This window comes from Podarcis raffonei, chromosome 12 (assembly GCF_027172205.1).
Source record: "Podarcis raffonei isolate rPodRaf1 chromosome 12, rPodRaf1.pri, whole genome shotgun sequence".
Taxonomy (NCBI): domain Eukaryota; kingdom Metazoa; phylum Chordata; class Lepidosauria; order Squamata; family Lacertidae; genus Podarcis; species Podarcis raffonei.
In genome coordinates this window covers 44,322,501-44,335,720 of record NC_070613.1, presented here as the reverse complement: position 1 = coordinate 44,335,720, position 13,220 = coordinate 44,322,501, and the positions used below count along the sequence as shown (strand labels likewise).

The 13,220-nt window shown below is 42.0% G+C and overlaps 1 protein-coding gene across 4 annotated transcripts in view; it reads left to right on the top strand.

Moving 5' to 3' along the window:
* The window catches only part of OSBPL10 (oxysterol binding protein like 10), a 78,923-nt gene that overhangs the window by 41,367 nt on the left and 24,336 nt on the right, over positions 1-13,220 (top strand). For 2 of the 4 annotated variants that reach the window (XR_008332903.1, XM_053409598.1), the window contains exon 7: positions 4,788-4,841. The exons of the other annotated variants lie outside the window; for them this stretch is intronic. Coding sequence is in view for 1 of the 2 variants with exons in the window: in XM_053409598.1 (XP_053265573.1) it covers positions 4,788-4,841 (54 nt within the window). In the remaining variant the exon portion in view is untranslated. The remainder of the gene's footprint in view (positions 1-4,787; positions 4,842-13,220) is intronic. 4 annotated transcript variants of the gene reach the window in all.

The following is a 13,220-nucleotide window of genomic DNA, read 5'->3' as shown; positions in this document are numbered from 1 at the left end:
TGCCAGAAGTGGCTTAGTCATGCTGGCCACATGACCCGGAAGCTGTACGCCGGCTCCCTTGGCCAATAAAGTGAGATGAGCACCGTAACCCCAGAGTCGGCCACGACTGGACCTAATGGTCAGGGGTCCCTTTACCTTTACCTTACAGGCAGATTCTAACAATACCTGGCATCACTCAAGTCATATGTGTAGTTGGTCAAAAGCTCAAGAGACAAGGATGTTCATGCTTATTCATGTAAAAATATTAAAAGTAAAAATATTAATACACAATTGTACCCTGTTTTGTATAAATTGAAGTAAAAACTAATTTAATAGTTCTTGCTTGCTTTTATGCTGATTAAAAATCCTTCTGCAGGAGTTTGTTTTCATAACGAGGCATTTGTAAAACTCATATTTTTTAAATTTTAAACCAACAACAACAACAACAGGTTCAGGCTTGTATAAAGAAACAAATATAGCATGAACAAAGTAGACTTCTCTCACTTTGTTCAAAGACATTAATATTCTTTTTTTTTGTAAATCTTAAGTTTCTCATTTGAAAGTAAATTTTTGAATTGCAATATCTGTCTGTCTATCTATCTATCTATCTATCTATCTATGTGATTTTTGCCTAACAGTGAGTAAAGCTAGAGTAAATAACCATATAGATATACCTGATTGTGGAGATTGCTGGCCAGATTTTGCCTACGAAACTCTCTTCTTTTGTGGATCATCTTTCTTCCATCATAGTACCCCAATTTATGAAACATCGAGGGCTGTATCTGGGGGTTCGGGGAACCCTCAAAGCAGGTGGGATGACTTCATTGGATACAACCCAAAGATATGAAAGTTAAAAATTTGTAATGAGTAAGGCATTTTAAAATTGCTCAACTTTTGTCTACTTTATACTTTGAAATGGCCATGGTTCATGGAGTATAATTTGCACGTTCAAAACAACAACAACCAAAACCTGATAAATGGAAAAATGGATAAAGGGGGAAATACAACCAAGTGTCATTTGTGAAGCTATACACGGAAACATCAAATCAGCTCATAATGCCCTCATTCTCACATAACACACTAAGCCATTAAGTTAGTATTCTCTGGACCCCTGCTCATGGTTTTGCTGTCCAAGTCACACCACAAGCTGCAAAGCCATAGGGCAAATCTTGGTTGCAGCTCATGATTTTTCTGAAGAAAGCTTAACCCACAAGCCTGGGTTTGGACGGTACATGAAGCCAGATCATGGCTTGGCTCAGCACAGCAGCAAAACAGGGGAGAAGCTCAGCTGCTGCCCTCTCTTCTCCTGCAGTTATTTGTTCTTGCCAAGCCGTAGCTTGGCTTAGTGTTACATGCCACTCTCGGAGCATCACTTTTGTAGTTAATGCCTGGCTTCCAGTATCTGAATACCTGCAAGGTGCTTTGAACCACTTCAGAAAAGCAGTAACTTAAATCATCCTTAAAATAACCCTTTAAGATAGGCATCACTAGATATCTGTCTCTTGAGACAGACGTCGGATGCCAACAACACTAGATATTCCAAAGAGACAATTCCTTTCTTTTTCAAAGGACTCTGACTTTCTCTCTCTCTTCCCCCTCCATGCTCCAAAACCTGGTGAATTTCCTTTCTAGTTGTTCTTTTCGCCACCAACCCAGGCTGCTTTTAAAACTCCACTTAGGGAGTGCATTGATTTTCCTCTCCTAGGGTGGGTAAGCTAGGCTTTTCCCTGCCTTTGCTGTGAAAAGAACAGATGTACATTCCATTGATTTTTGAGCATTGATTCACCCCTCAGGCTTGGCCCTCCTCCCGGGCTTGAAGCAGACTCCCTGCTTCCCCCCCCCCCTTTTAAAAACCCCCACACACAATTTAAGGTTTGGCCTAGATATTTATAGAATTAAATGCACATTTGCCCTTCAACCCTCTCCCTCCCTTTTTAAAGAGAGACTCAATTTTAAAATTACGTAGTAGAACTTTTTATATCCCATCTTTTACGCTTTAGATATGCAGCCTATTGAAAATAGTTTTAATCCCTGGTCAGTGTCTGAAAGCAGACTGAATGAGGCAATGTTTGTTGTATAACTGGGGTAAGGAATATCTGACTTGTGGGCCAACTTTGGCCCACCAGCGGGGGACCAGTTTTGCTTGCCAGGCATGACATCACTGTTGACATCAGCTGATGGGTGGGAGGGCAGGGTTTAATCCTGTATTGGCTGTGCTACCCTGTTCCCAGCTGATGAATGGAGAGTAAAAAAAACCAAACCTTTGCCTTCTCCTTTAAGCAGGTGGGGAAATAGTCCTGCTGCCGCCCAAGTGCCCTCTTACGGCAGCTGGAGGAGGGAGAGGCTGCTTCAAAAGGCACTTTGCTCCTTTAAGATAATCTTTCAGTGCTTTCAGTGGAGGTGTAGAGCAGGGGTTGGCAAGGTTTTCCTCGCCTGGGCTGGTTCACTCCAGCGGATGTCCCTCCATGGGCTGGATTGTGCCCACAGCCGTGATTTCCAGCATCTGTGCAGACACGATTTTTGGTGTCTGCGTCTGCGCAGGAGTGATTTTTGGTGTCTGAGCATGCGCAGACACAATTTTTGGCACCACAGAAGCGGGCCCCCACGCCGTGCTGTGCCGGTTTAGTGGGTTTTGCTACCTGCGCATGCGCAGAAGCGGTCTACGCGCCGTGTGCATGTGCAGAACAGGCACCTCTGGTTGCAGATTCCTCGGGATCCTGTGTGCAAACGGAGGTACCACTTTATATAAATCCATTTCATTCAATCATCCCTTATGGCCACCATCTCTTCTGTCTCGTAGACTAAACACTGGCGTCTCAACAGGGTTGCAGCTTGTTTAATACCTACAGGAAGCTGCTCAGGGAGGGTGTCTGGATATCCTGAGTGACACATCATCAATATGTGGTTGCACCCATCTCTCCTTCCCTTCCCCTCTTAGCCTAGTGAGACTCGAGTCGCTCATCTGGTACTTGCCATCATCAAGTTCCTTCACCCTTTTCCAATGTTCTGGTGGTTGTCATGTCTTATCCTCCACGAAGAATGACTTCAGCAGCCTGGAATAGATAGGGAGTGGCATACCTAAAGAGCTTTAAAAAGCAGTTTAGCACGTAAGCTGCTGAATAAAGTGTATAGAAATGGATAGCTCAGTTGGTTAGAGCGTGGTGCTGATGATGTCAGGGCTTCAGGTTCAATCCCCATATGGGACAGCAGCATATTCCTTCATTGCAGGGGGTTGGACTCTACAGTTCTCTGATTATAAATGCCACCCCAGTCTCTGAACAGTGAGAGGCTCCAAGGTTTTCCCAGGGTTTGGTTTCCACGGAATGAAGGTCAGCGGAGACTGCGGTGTCTTTAGGATATATGGTTTTATTTGCACATGTACACAACCCAAGCATGAGATCTCAGCTTTAACACCGCAGCAGATTTTGCTTCCCTATCTGGTTGCAAGGGGAGCCCCAAAGTCCAGCACAGTGCTAAAAAATCCATGCCTCTCTGCTTCCAGCTCAGCTATCTCTCTTGCACACTCTTTAGCCCAGCCCTCCCCACTTTGGACCTATTCTTCCCCTTCGCTTAGCTGCAGCTATTGCAACTTAGCTCATTCTTTTCGATGCTGATGAGGGCAGTCAGATTGCCAGCTTAGGTCATTGTCTTACTAGGAACTTGCCTGACTGGTTTGGCAACCTTCTCTACTAGAGTCTAACATTCATGGAATACAAGATCCCAAGAATTGGAAGGGATTTAGGGCATCATCGAGACTGAAACACTCCCCCCCAACCCCCCCATACATTATATTTAAAACTGCTTCACTTTCCATACACACATGACACCTTGTTAGATTCTCACTGTATTTTTTCAAAGAGATAGCAGACTATTTGAGAGGCTTTGTGGCTTCTGTCCCAAGTGCAGAATATAGCATTGATTGCAACGTTTGTTGCTTCGTGTTATCAGCATGCTTTTGACTTTGCAATATCTGGCAAGCCAGCTTACATAGATCCTGAAAAGGAGGATCGCTATGGCAGGATGCTGCTTCTTCCTGGAGTGTTGGCATGGCGCTTGAGTATTTACAGGCAGATTTCGTCTAGTAATTGGCTTTCCTCTGACTTCTGTTGGGGTGTGTTGCTGTAAATTGCATCTCTCTTAATTAGAGTTCATGAACTGACTGGGAGGGGTGGGGGTGGGGAGAGAGTTTTGGCTGACATCCAAAATATACATTGCAAGTAACTAAATAAAATGAGGTTTGACTTGTCTCTTGAAACAGAACGAACCATTTAATGCTACCCCTGAGGAAACAGACTGACACAGCTAGATATTACCAATAGTAAATAATAATGCTCCTTTTTGCCCCCTCATACCAGTAGTTTAGCGTTTCCCAAACTTGGGTCTCCAGCTGTTTTTGGACTACAATGCCCATCATCTCTAGCTAGCAAGACCAGCAGTCAAGGATGATGGAAATGGTAGTCCGAAAACAGCTGGAGACCCAGGTTTGGAAAACACTGCTGTGGCTGGTAGAATCTGGGTTCTTGACGTCAAGTGGGATTTCTTTTTTAAAATACTCAGTTGAAGGGTTTTATATCTATTACTCTTGTTTCATTCAGCATCTATTCTGAATTTGGGGTGTGCTAACATTCCCCACCTATGCCAGAGGGAGATAGTGGGCTCTGTGTGTTTGTGTGTGTGTGTATAACCAAACAAAATTATATGGGTTAGCAAATTCTTAGTCTGGAATGAGGTAGAAGGTGGCTAAGAGAGGATTTTTCCAGCTGCCCACAGTTCTGCTTGCTAGGAGTGTGTGTCTTTTGTTCCTCTAGGAAGAAGGAACTCCCAGAAATCGCAGACAGGTTCTCGCTTCCACTGCAGTTTTGGTAAGAGAAGAAATAGCAAGTGTCCAAGCCTTCACACAAGTAATGCAAGACCCTACCTCTCCCCAAGGCCTCCATGTTTGCTGGAGGGGACAACACATTGATATGAAGGACAGAAGAAGCTTCATTAATAGAGCAATTGGACATTTGTTGCCCTGTTCTTCCAGGGAAGTGTCTGTTTGCAGAATGCATCTTTACTGAATGCATTCTGCTTATTCCACAGTTCTCACTCAACTCCACAACTTTCCCCCTTCCCCCTCATAAAACTGTTTAATGAATAGGCTGTGATAGGTGTTGTCCAAGGTGCAAAGCTAAGGCAACTTAGGCAGGTGTTAGCAAGTGGCTAACTTGTTGACTCAAGATGATACCATGTACAGGAGTTTATTCTGAATCTAGGCAAAACTTTGCAAGGTGTGTGTGGGGAGTTCTTTTTCAGATGAGAGCCATTGGAGACTCTGTGATTCTGCTGAACGTGCTCCTCTTATTTGCTTTTAAGGTCGAAATGGGGAAAAAAATCTGTTCCACAATAACCCCCCCACATTTTTATCATTGGCTTCTCAGGTATTGTTTGCTGCCTATTTCAGTTGCTACTTTTGACATCCCTTTGCTTTCATTACTGCACACCTGAGCAAGCCACATCCAGTCCTTGTTTCAATGCAGGGGCTGCACCAGTGCCCAGACAGCTTCCCCATGTGTGCTGCCAAATATTGCTGCTTGTCAGGATGGGGAGTGTGATTGTGATGAAGAGGAAGGGTGCATTAGGGAGTGTTCATCCCTGTGTACCTTCCCTCCATGGAAATCACTGTTTGGAAGGATGGGGGGGACGACGACAAAACTCTGATGGGAGGAAGGCATGTGGGGAGAGACACCTCTGTACATCTCCTCTCCATGTAAATCTCCATTGTGTGTGCATGTGTGAATGGCCTAGCTCACTTCAGGCCCCTGGTATGCAGACTCTTACCCATAAATTTGGTGCTTAGGTGGCGGCGAAAAGATCACCCATCCCTGCATTGGTGCATCATAATTCGAATGTTAATCTAGGATCCCATTGTAAACAATGCAACATCAATAGCTGAGGGCGGATGGAGCCCATTCAGAGTGTGGGGCAGTGCTTTGTGAATAGGGGAATACTTTCAACCTCTTCAAGCAAAACCTGATAATCGCCAAACGTGCTACTTTCTGAAGGTGCCGGGATGTTTGTGAAGACTGCCAGTCCTTTCAGACCTTCTTTACATAGGCTTGAAAAGAATCTTTTTTTATTTGTGCATTGGAAGTGATGGAATTTAATAGACTTCAGGCCGTGAGCGAATTAGCCCTGCGGTTCAAATCCCAAGCACCCATGTCCTGAGCAAGCTGAATTTTAATGGCTTATGACTTGCATACATCATTGAGGATCATTGTGACAGCATAGGTGCAACTTGTCCTGTCAGTATCATGTTTCTTTAAGGGACCAGCTCTTTTCCTACCCCAGGTGGGTAGACCATTCTCCTAGGCCTTATCCTTTATCTTGGCTCCTATTTTAATTTCCCTTTGTTGCTCTGCTTCCCTTTCCAGCATTTGTGCTGACTTACATAAAAACCAAACATGTTTACAATAACCCTCCCGTTTTCCTACTTACTCCTTTCCTCCTAATTTCCTCCTTCCCTACTCATCTCACTGATTTAGTGGATAATTAGCTCCTTACCCAGTATGGAATTTGTGTGTCTCTCCCCTGCTCTGATCCTCACAGACCCCAGTTGTCCCCCTGCTGCAGACTCCGGCCCTTTCTTAGCCACTTGCTAGCTCCCTCTGACCATCATCTCCATCCTTCTATCTCCTATAACTTCCTTGTTTTTTGACCTGCATGGTAGGAACTGCAGGCACTGCTTTCTTGTTTTCTAGAGTTTAGAAGTTCTACCAATGCTCCAGAGATTCTAACATCATGTGGTACAGTCCTAGTACACCAGAGAGAAAACATCTAGCCAAGTCCTGTCCCTGATGGTGCTAGTTTTTTTTATGGCATCTTGCTACTCGGGTGCCAGCCCAGGGACCAGTTCATATGCCTCCCAGGTGAGTAGCAAGGTTGTGTTGTGCTGTACTTGAAGCGCATTGCTGCTCTGGCTAGTCTGCTAAAAAGAGTTTATTCTGAATGTTTATATTTAATGCAAGGTGACTTTATATTGGACTTGGATCTTTATGGCATCTTGGTTTGTGTGAATGATAAAAACAGTTGCACAAAATAGACATTCCATGGACCCCTGTTGCTAAGCTTGCAGAGATACGCAGACACACACAGGAATTACCTGAGATCGGAAAGTTTTCATTTTGCCTTGCACTTGAAATGAAATGCAAGCTTTTAATGATCCCAAATGGACTAAACGATAAGCGTACCTTGTCAGGGTTGCTTGCACTTACCAGAAAGTGAACAGTTTCAGCTTTGACGAGAGCATGTTCAGTATTACATAGCAAGGCACATTCTCTGTGTGGCAGAGACATTAAAGGATTTCTTACTGTGGCCTGTCTTTTTCCATTATGCTTGATTAAATCCTTTTTAGGCTGCATAGTACTGCAAATGCCTTTAGCCTGTAATGATTCGTACGGCTAAATTAATCTGTTGGCAAAATGCTGCTGTTCTAAGCTTATTTGCTATATTGGACCACCCAAATATGACATCTGACATAATCAATTGGAAAGTCCCAGGTAAGGTATGCTTAGCTCAAATGATTAAATGTACAATTACACTAAAAGTAGAATTAAATGACATTAAGCCCACTGCAGCAGCATTGACAGAAATGACTTATTCCAATCTAACTAATCTTGATTTTTATAGCTTGCTGCAACAGACATTGTGCACGCAAGTAAAATCTCCCTGGTAAACCTGTTTGCGTACATATTTTATACTGTAGCAAATGCCTTTTAAGCCAAAGCTTCTGCCTTTATTTTCTCTTGGGAGTGGAACACCCTGGATAAGATGTGTGTTTTGCACAATCTCTCCAATAAAAACAGGAAATGCATATCTCCCTGTAAATATATTATAGTTGCATAAGCTTGGAGCCTAATGTTTTGCTAACTTGTTGAGTTATACGCACCCAACTTCCATGAGGGCTGCTCCCCTTCCATGAACAGTAACGTCTTCCTTTCACAAAGTTAAGATCCAAGCCATAACCCTAATTTTCATCAGATTCTTGGGATTTTTATGCGGCATATGCATATCAGGGTTTGGCAAAAGGTGGATGTGGTCCCCCTCTGACCACTGACCAATTCATAGTGAACTGTTTAATTCTGGATTGTTATTTTTTTGCAAATAATACTGGACTGGGTAGACATTTAAGCCTGATCCGTTAAGGTTCTGAGTGTTCACTTCTGTTTGCAAATTTCAAAAACCTGCAGTGAATCATGGGGGTTCTAGTATTGTCGGGGGTTTTAAACTAGACCCAGCAATATTAGCTGCAGCAATAATTTAAAGTCTTTTTCCTTCGTTCTTTTCAATTAAGGTCAAACCTATAAGGGCCACTGCTTGCTTTGATTCATATCAACTCCATTTGGCGCGGGCCTGTTTCTTGCTTATTTGATACCAACTCTGATTAAGATGCGTTGTCCTTGAGATTTACCATGTGTTCAAAACGAACATTGTAATTAGTTTTGATCTTTCTCTCTTTGCCATCCCAGCATTGCCAAATGTTATTGGCCAGGATCCAAAGAGGTACTTTAGGTGCACCCAAGGCCTTGAGCATATCCGTGTGGAATATTTGACTTGAACACCAGACACCCATATCAGAAACTGCTTTTGAAAAGTCTCCTTAGTTTTAAAAAAAGGAGTTTGCCATGTTTCACAGAAGTCTGCTGCTTGAGAAATAGAAGCCATTACCTCTCCCTGAAAGAGTGGAACAAGGCAGGTTTGCTTTTTGGGGGAGATTCTGGCCATAATAAAGAAACCATGAAATTTTAATTGCAGGTTTACACTGTGTTGTGTGTTTATACCCTGGTGGACATTGATACTAAATTTTAAGGAAACGGCCCATTTTAACGCATGGTTATATGCAGAATTTAGGGGGCTAGACTTGCTTGGCTGAACTGCCTCCCCTTCTCCCCCTTTTTGGCCGCTCTAGAGTGCGCCGTTGTCTGTTGTTTTCATTTGTTCAAGTTTAATACTGGTGCAAAATGCTGGAAGGAAGCTTAAATAGAATTGAGAGCATAATATATCATGTATTTGAATTGGGCCACCAGCATTGTTCATTAGAAGAATGTTAAAAAGGGGATTGGAATCCTTTTTGTAAGAATGCTAAAAATACAATCTATTATTATAATTGTCTAAACGTTTTAGTGTCAACTTAGAAAAAGAAGATAAAGAACAGCAGACTAACTGAAGATCTTCTTTACACTTAGAAAACTTTGAATGTGTTAAATTAAGGTTTGGGGAACCTGTGGCTGTTCAGAATTTATTTATTTGATTATATTATTCCCATTATCCCTGGCTGTTGGCCATGCTGTTGGCCAAGTAATTACATGCAAGTAATTACAATTAGAAGCAAAATCCTCTTTTAAAAAACAAACATTGCCTCAGGTGTGTGTTTTAGGCTGTGGGTGGTATTTGCTCATTTGGAGCTAAAGTTGAACTCAGTAGGGCTTACTTCTGAGGAAACACTTCTAGGGTTGTGCCGTCGCTGTCTGATATGAGTTTAACAGGATCTTAATGAGTTGGTTTCTCTTTGGGAGCGCAACACACAGCCATTGACCATGTGCTTTGACAAATTCAATAGGTCATACTGCCTGATCGTTACTTAGAGCAAGGACAGAGTACATTAAAACTATCAATAATTTCCCTCTCTATAGAACATAATAGTAAATTGATCAGTCACTTACTGGACTGTCCTCTGGAAAAGGTGACATTATACTGATAATCATTGCGATGTTTTTTCTGTACACACTAATACAGTGTTCAGGATAAACACAGTGAGCTGTGGGTTGGTAGACATCACTGCAAACTAATCTATCTTAAATTGATGCATCAAACACCATTTAGTGGTTGTGGAAGAAGTTTCTGAAATCTGGTTATATATAACTTGTTTAGTTTTAGGTTTGTAATTTTTTTTAAAAAAAGAGGAATACTACCTTTTATGTAAGAATCATTCCCCATTCAAGGTCACTAATATGCAATTATATAGATTTATTATGTAGTACATAATAAACGCAGGTGGTGCTGTGGTCTAAACCACTGAGCCTAGGGCTTGCTGATCCGAAGGTCGGTGGTTCAAATCCCAGCGACAGGGTGAGCTCCTGTTGCTCAGTCCCTGCTCCTGCCCACCTAGCAGTTCAAAAGCACGTCAAAGTGCAAATAGATAAATAGGTACCACTCCGGCGGGAAGGTAAACAGCGTTTCCGTTCGCTGCTGTGGTTCGCCAGAAGCGACTCAGTCATGCTGGCCACATGACCCAGAAGCTATCTGTGGACAAACGCAGGCTCCCTCGGCCTATAGAGCGAGATGAGTGCGCAACCCCAGAGTCATCTGTGACTGACGGTCAGGGGTACCTTTACCTCTACTTTTTACATATATATATATATATATATATATATATATATATATATATATATTTAATTTAATTCATCAGAAGCCTCACATGTTTGTGCTTAGGGGCATATTTTTCATGATTAATGCGTTGGATACAGACTATGGCTGTGCACACAAGTTTGTGGGGACAGTTAATGTATGAAGTGGCTCTCGACTGATGGCTTTATATGCATTTTCCTAAACCAGGCATAGGCAAACTCCGGCCCTCCAGATGTTTGGGACTACAACTCCCATCATCCCTAGCTAGCAGGACCAGTGGTCAGGGATGATGGGAATTGTAGCCCCAAAACATCTGGAGGGCCGAGGTTGAGGAAGCTTGATATAAACCTTCCCGGGTGAGTGTGTGTGTGTGGATGATTTTGTAACCCTTTCTCCTTTAATTCTAATAAACTTCTAGCAAAATTGCAAGATGCTTCTTATAATCTGGTATAGGGTAGCTCTTCCGCCTCTGCAGAGGCACTTGGAATCTGACATCTTGTTTAAAAAAAGGAAAGAAAGAAAGCCCTCTGTAATAGGGAATTTTAAAAACAAAACAAAACACGAAAACATCTGCTAGCCGAAATCCGTCCCTGTTCTCAGCACTGAACAAGATGCTCTTTTTGTAAGGTTAGCTCCCGTGCCCAGAGGGGAAGAGACCCAGGGCCCCCGCTGCACAGCATCATTTCTCCCGTTGTAAGCGATTTGTAGTTTAAGCTCGCTGATCCCGCGTCACATGACTGGGACGGTAGGCAGCAGATTCGTGCTGAATTGACATCATGCTTTTCAAATTCAGTGGAAATTAAAAAGGAGGTGGGGGCAGAGCAGAGAGGGGAGGCTTCTCCTGACTCTTCCTGGTACTACTAATTCCTAGCTCCATCTCGCCTGTTATTAAAGGAGCTAGGCAGCAGCCACCGAAAACAGCAGCGCTGTTACGTAGCTCAGGACGCTCAATGAGGTCGAGCTGGATGATAAACAAACCCGCTGTAGAAACATCCTCTGTAAGTTTTGAAGCTCCATTAATAAGTTATTTCTGTCTTCTCCTCTCCCCTTTGCAAGTTAAACTCCGTGTTTAACTCCGGGCAGAATATTAGTTTACACCCAAGTGTAAAATTGCAGCATTAGGTTGTGCGCAGTGCTCACTTTTAAATCCCGTTGAAATTGAAGCCACTCGTTCAAGTTAACAAGTATGGTAAAATAACCATATGAAAGAATATTATTCCTTTTAGTGCCTTGGCAGGGGGGAAAACAGTTGCTGTTTTACTCTTTCAGAGCTACTGCAATCTACAAAGCTTAAATGGATATAGCTAATGTAGTTAATGCAGTGCTATCTTTGAAGGCAGCGTTACAGCTACTCTTCTAATGGAATTATATTGCCAGATAAAGCTGTATATGTTGCTTGGAGAGCAAGGATATTTTAATGCATTGTTTTGGAAGGTATTGAGGGGTCTGAGCGAATTTTTACTCTGTAACTTGCTTATATAATGATGCCTAATGTAGATCAGAGAACCCTCTGTGTTTTTGACTACTAGAAAGTTACTGAACTTCAGCAAGTAGCTTTTGGGAGGTAAAAAAAATGGATTCAGTTTTGTGTGAAGTCACAAAGATTCAGTAAAACATGTTATTTTCTTCTGGACCTTAAATTCTCTGATCTGTTCCTTTTCTTTCAGTTCCCTCATCATACCAGGAGAGCAACTCCCTTCTCACACTGCTTCTTATAACTGCTAAAAATTATTTATTGGTTCATTTCATAGTTACTGCTATAGAACTATTGCTGAGCTTTTATGAAATGAAATATAAACGAGGCAAGATTTCCCATGGTGTCTAGTTTATACCAAAGCAGTAATATAGCCTCAAGAAATACCTGGCCTAACCCAAATGATTCATTTCCTGAAACTCCTTGAGTTGTGGCCAACTAAGTTCTGTTATGGTTGCCATATCTCCGGAATTTCCTGGACATAGCTGGGATTCGGTTGTTGGAAACAGTGTCTGGGAGGAAATCACTGAAGTGTCTGGGAAAATCCAGACTTATGGCAACCCATGTCGAAAGTGTAGATTTTGGCAAATTTCATTAAAAATAGCTCAAAAATGTCATTTTTGAAGAAGTTTTTTTTGTGTGTGTGTGGGGCTCAACAACTTTGGTCTAAATTAATATACAATACAATAAAAGAAAAGAAAAGAAAAAGCTCAACAACTTAAAAAGCTCAACAACTTTTGTGTCTGGATTTCCCCATTTTGAAATATGGTAACCCTAGTTCTGCTCCAGGTTGACCCATTGCAGTTAATGGACCTAAGTTAGCCATGTCTCTTATTTTCACTGGGTATACTTTTGAGTAGAACTAACTGTGCATGCAACCTCCTGAAAACAGGAAATCTTAGTAAATTTGGAATCCTGTTACTTTTAGTTAAAAGGGCACGGATTATTGCTTTTTTGACGAGGAATCCTTTAGTTCTTCTTTTTCTTCTTCAAGAATAAGTACAGGAGTTGATATTTGAAACACTCACCAATATGTCTGAAAAATGAACACATTGTGCAATGTTGCCATAACCTTTAACACCAGAAGTTAGAGCATCCTGAACATCACAGCCTTGTTATTGACAGATGCATAGTCTTAAAATAGTGAATGAACCATTTATTTTCGTCTATTACAACCAATCTGCTTGAAATATTTAGCTAGCTGATTCTTTATTTGACCCCTAGCCCTTCAAATGATTATATCCTTCTCTGGTTTACTAGGTGATAGTAGAACATTTGTCCTGCTGCATAGCATCCAAAATTTTCAATGAGTAAGATGACAATATCATTTTTAAAAAATGAAAGTGGTGCTTTCATAGTATATGCTCAGATTCATTCTGTA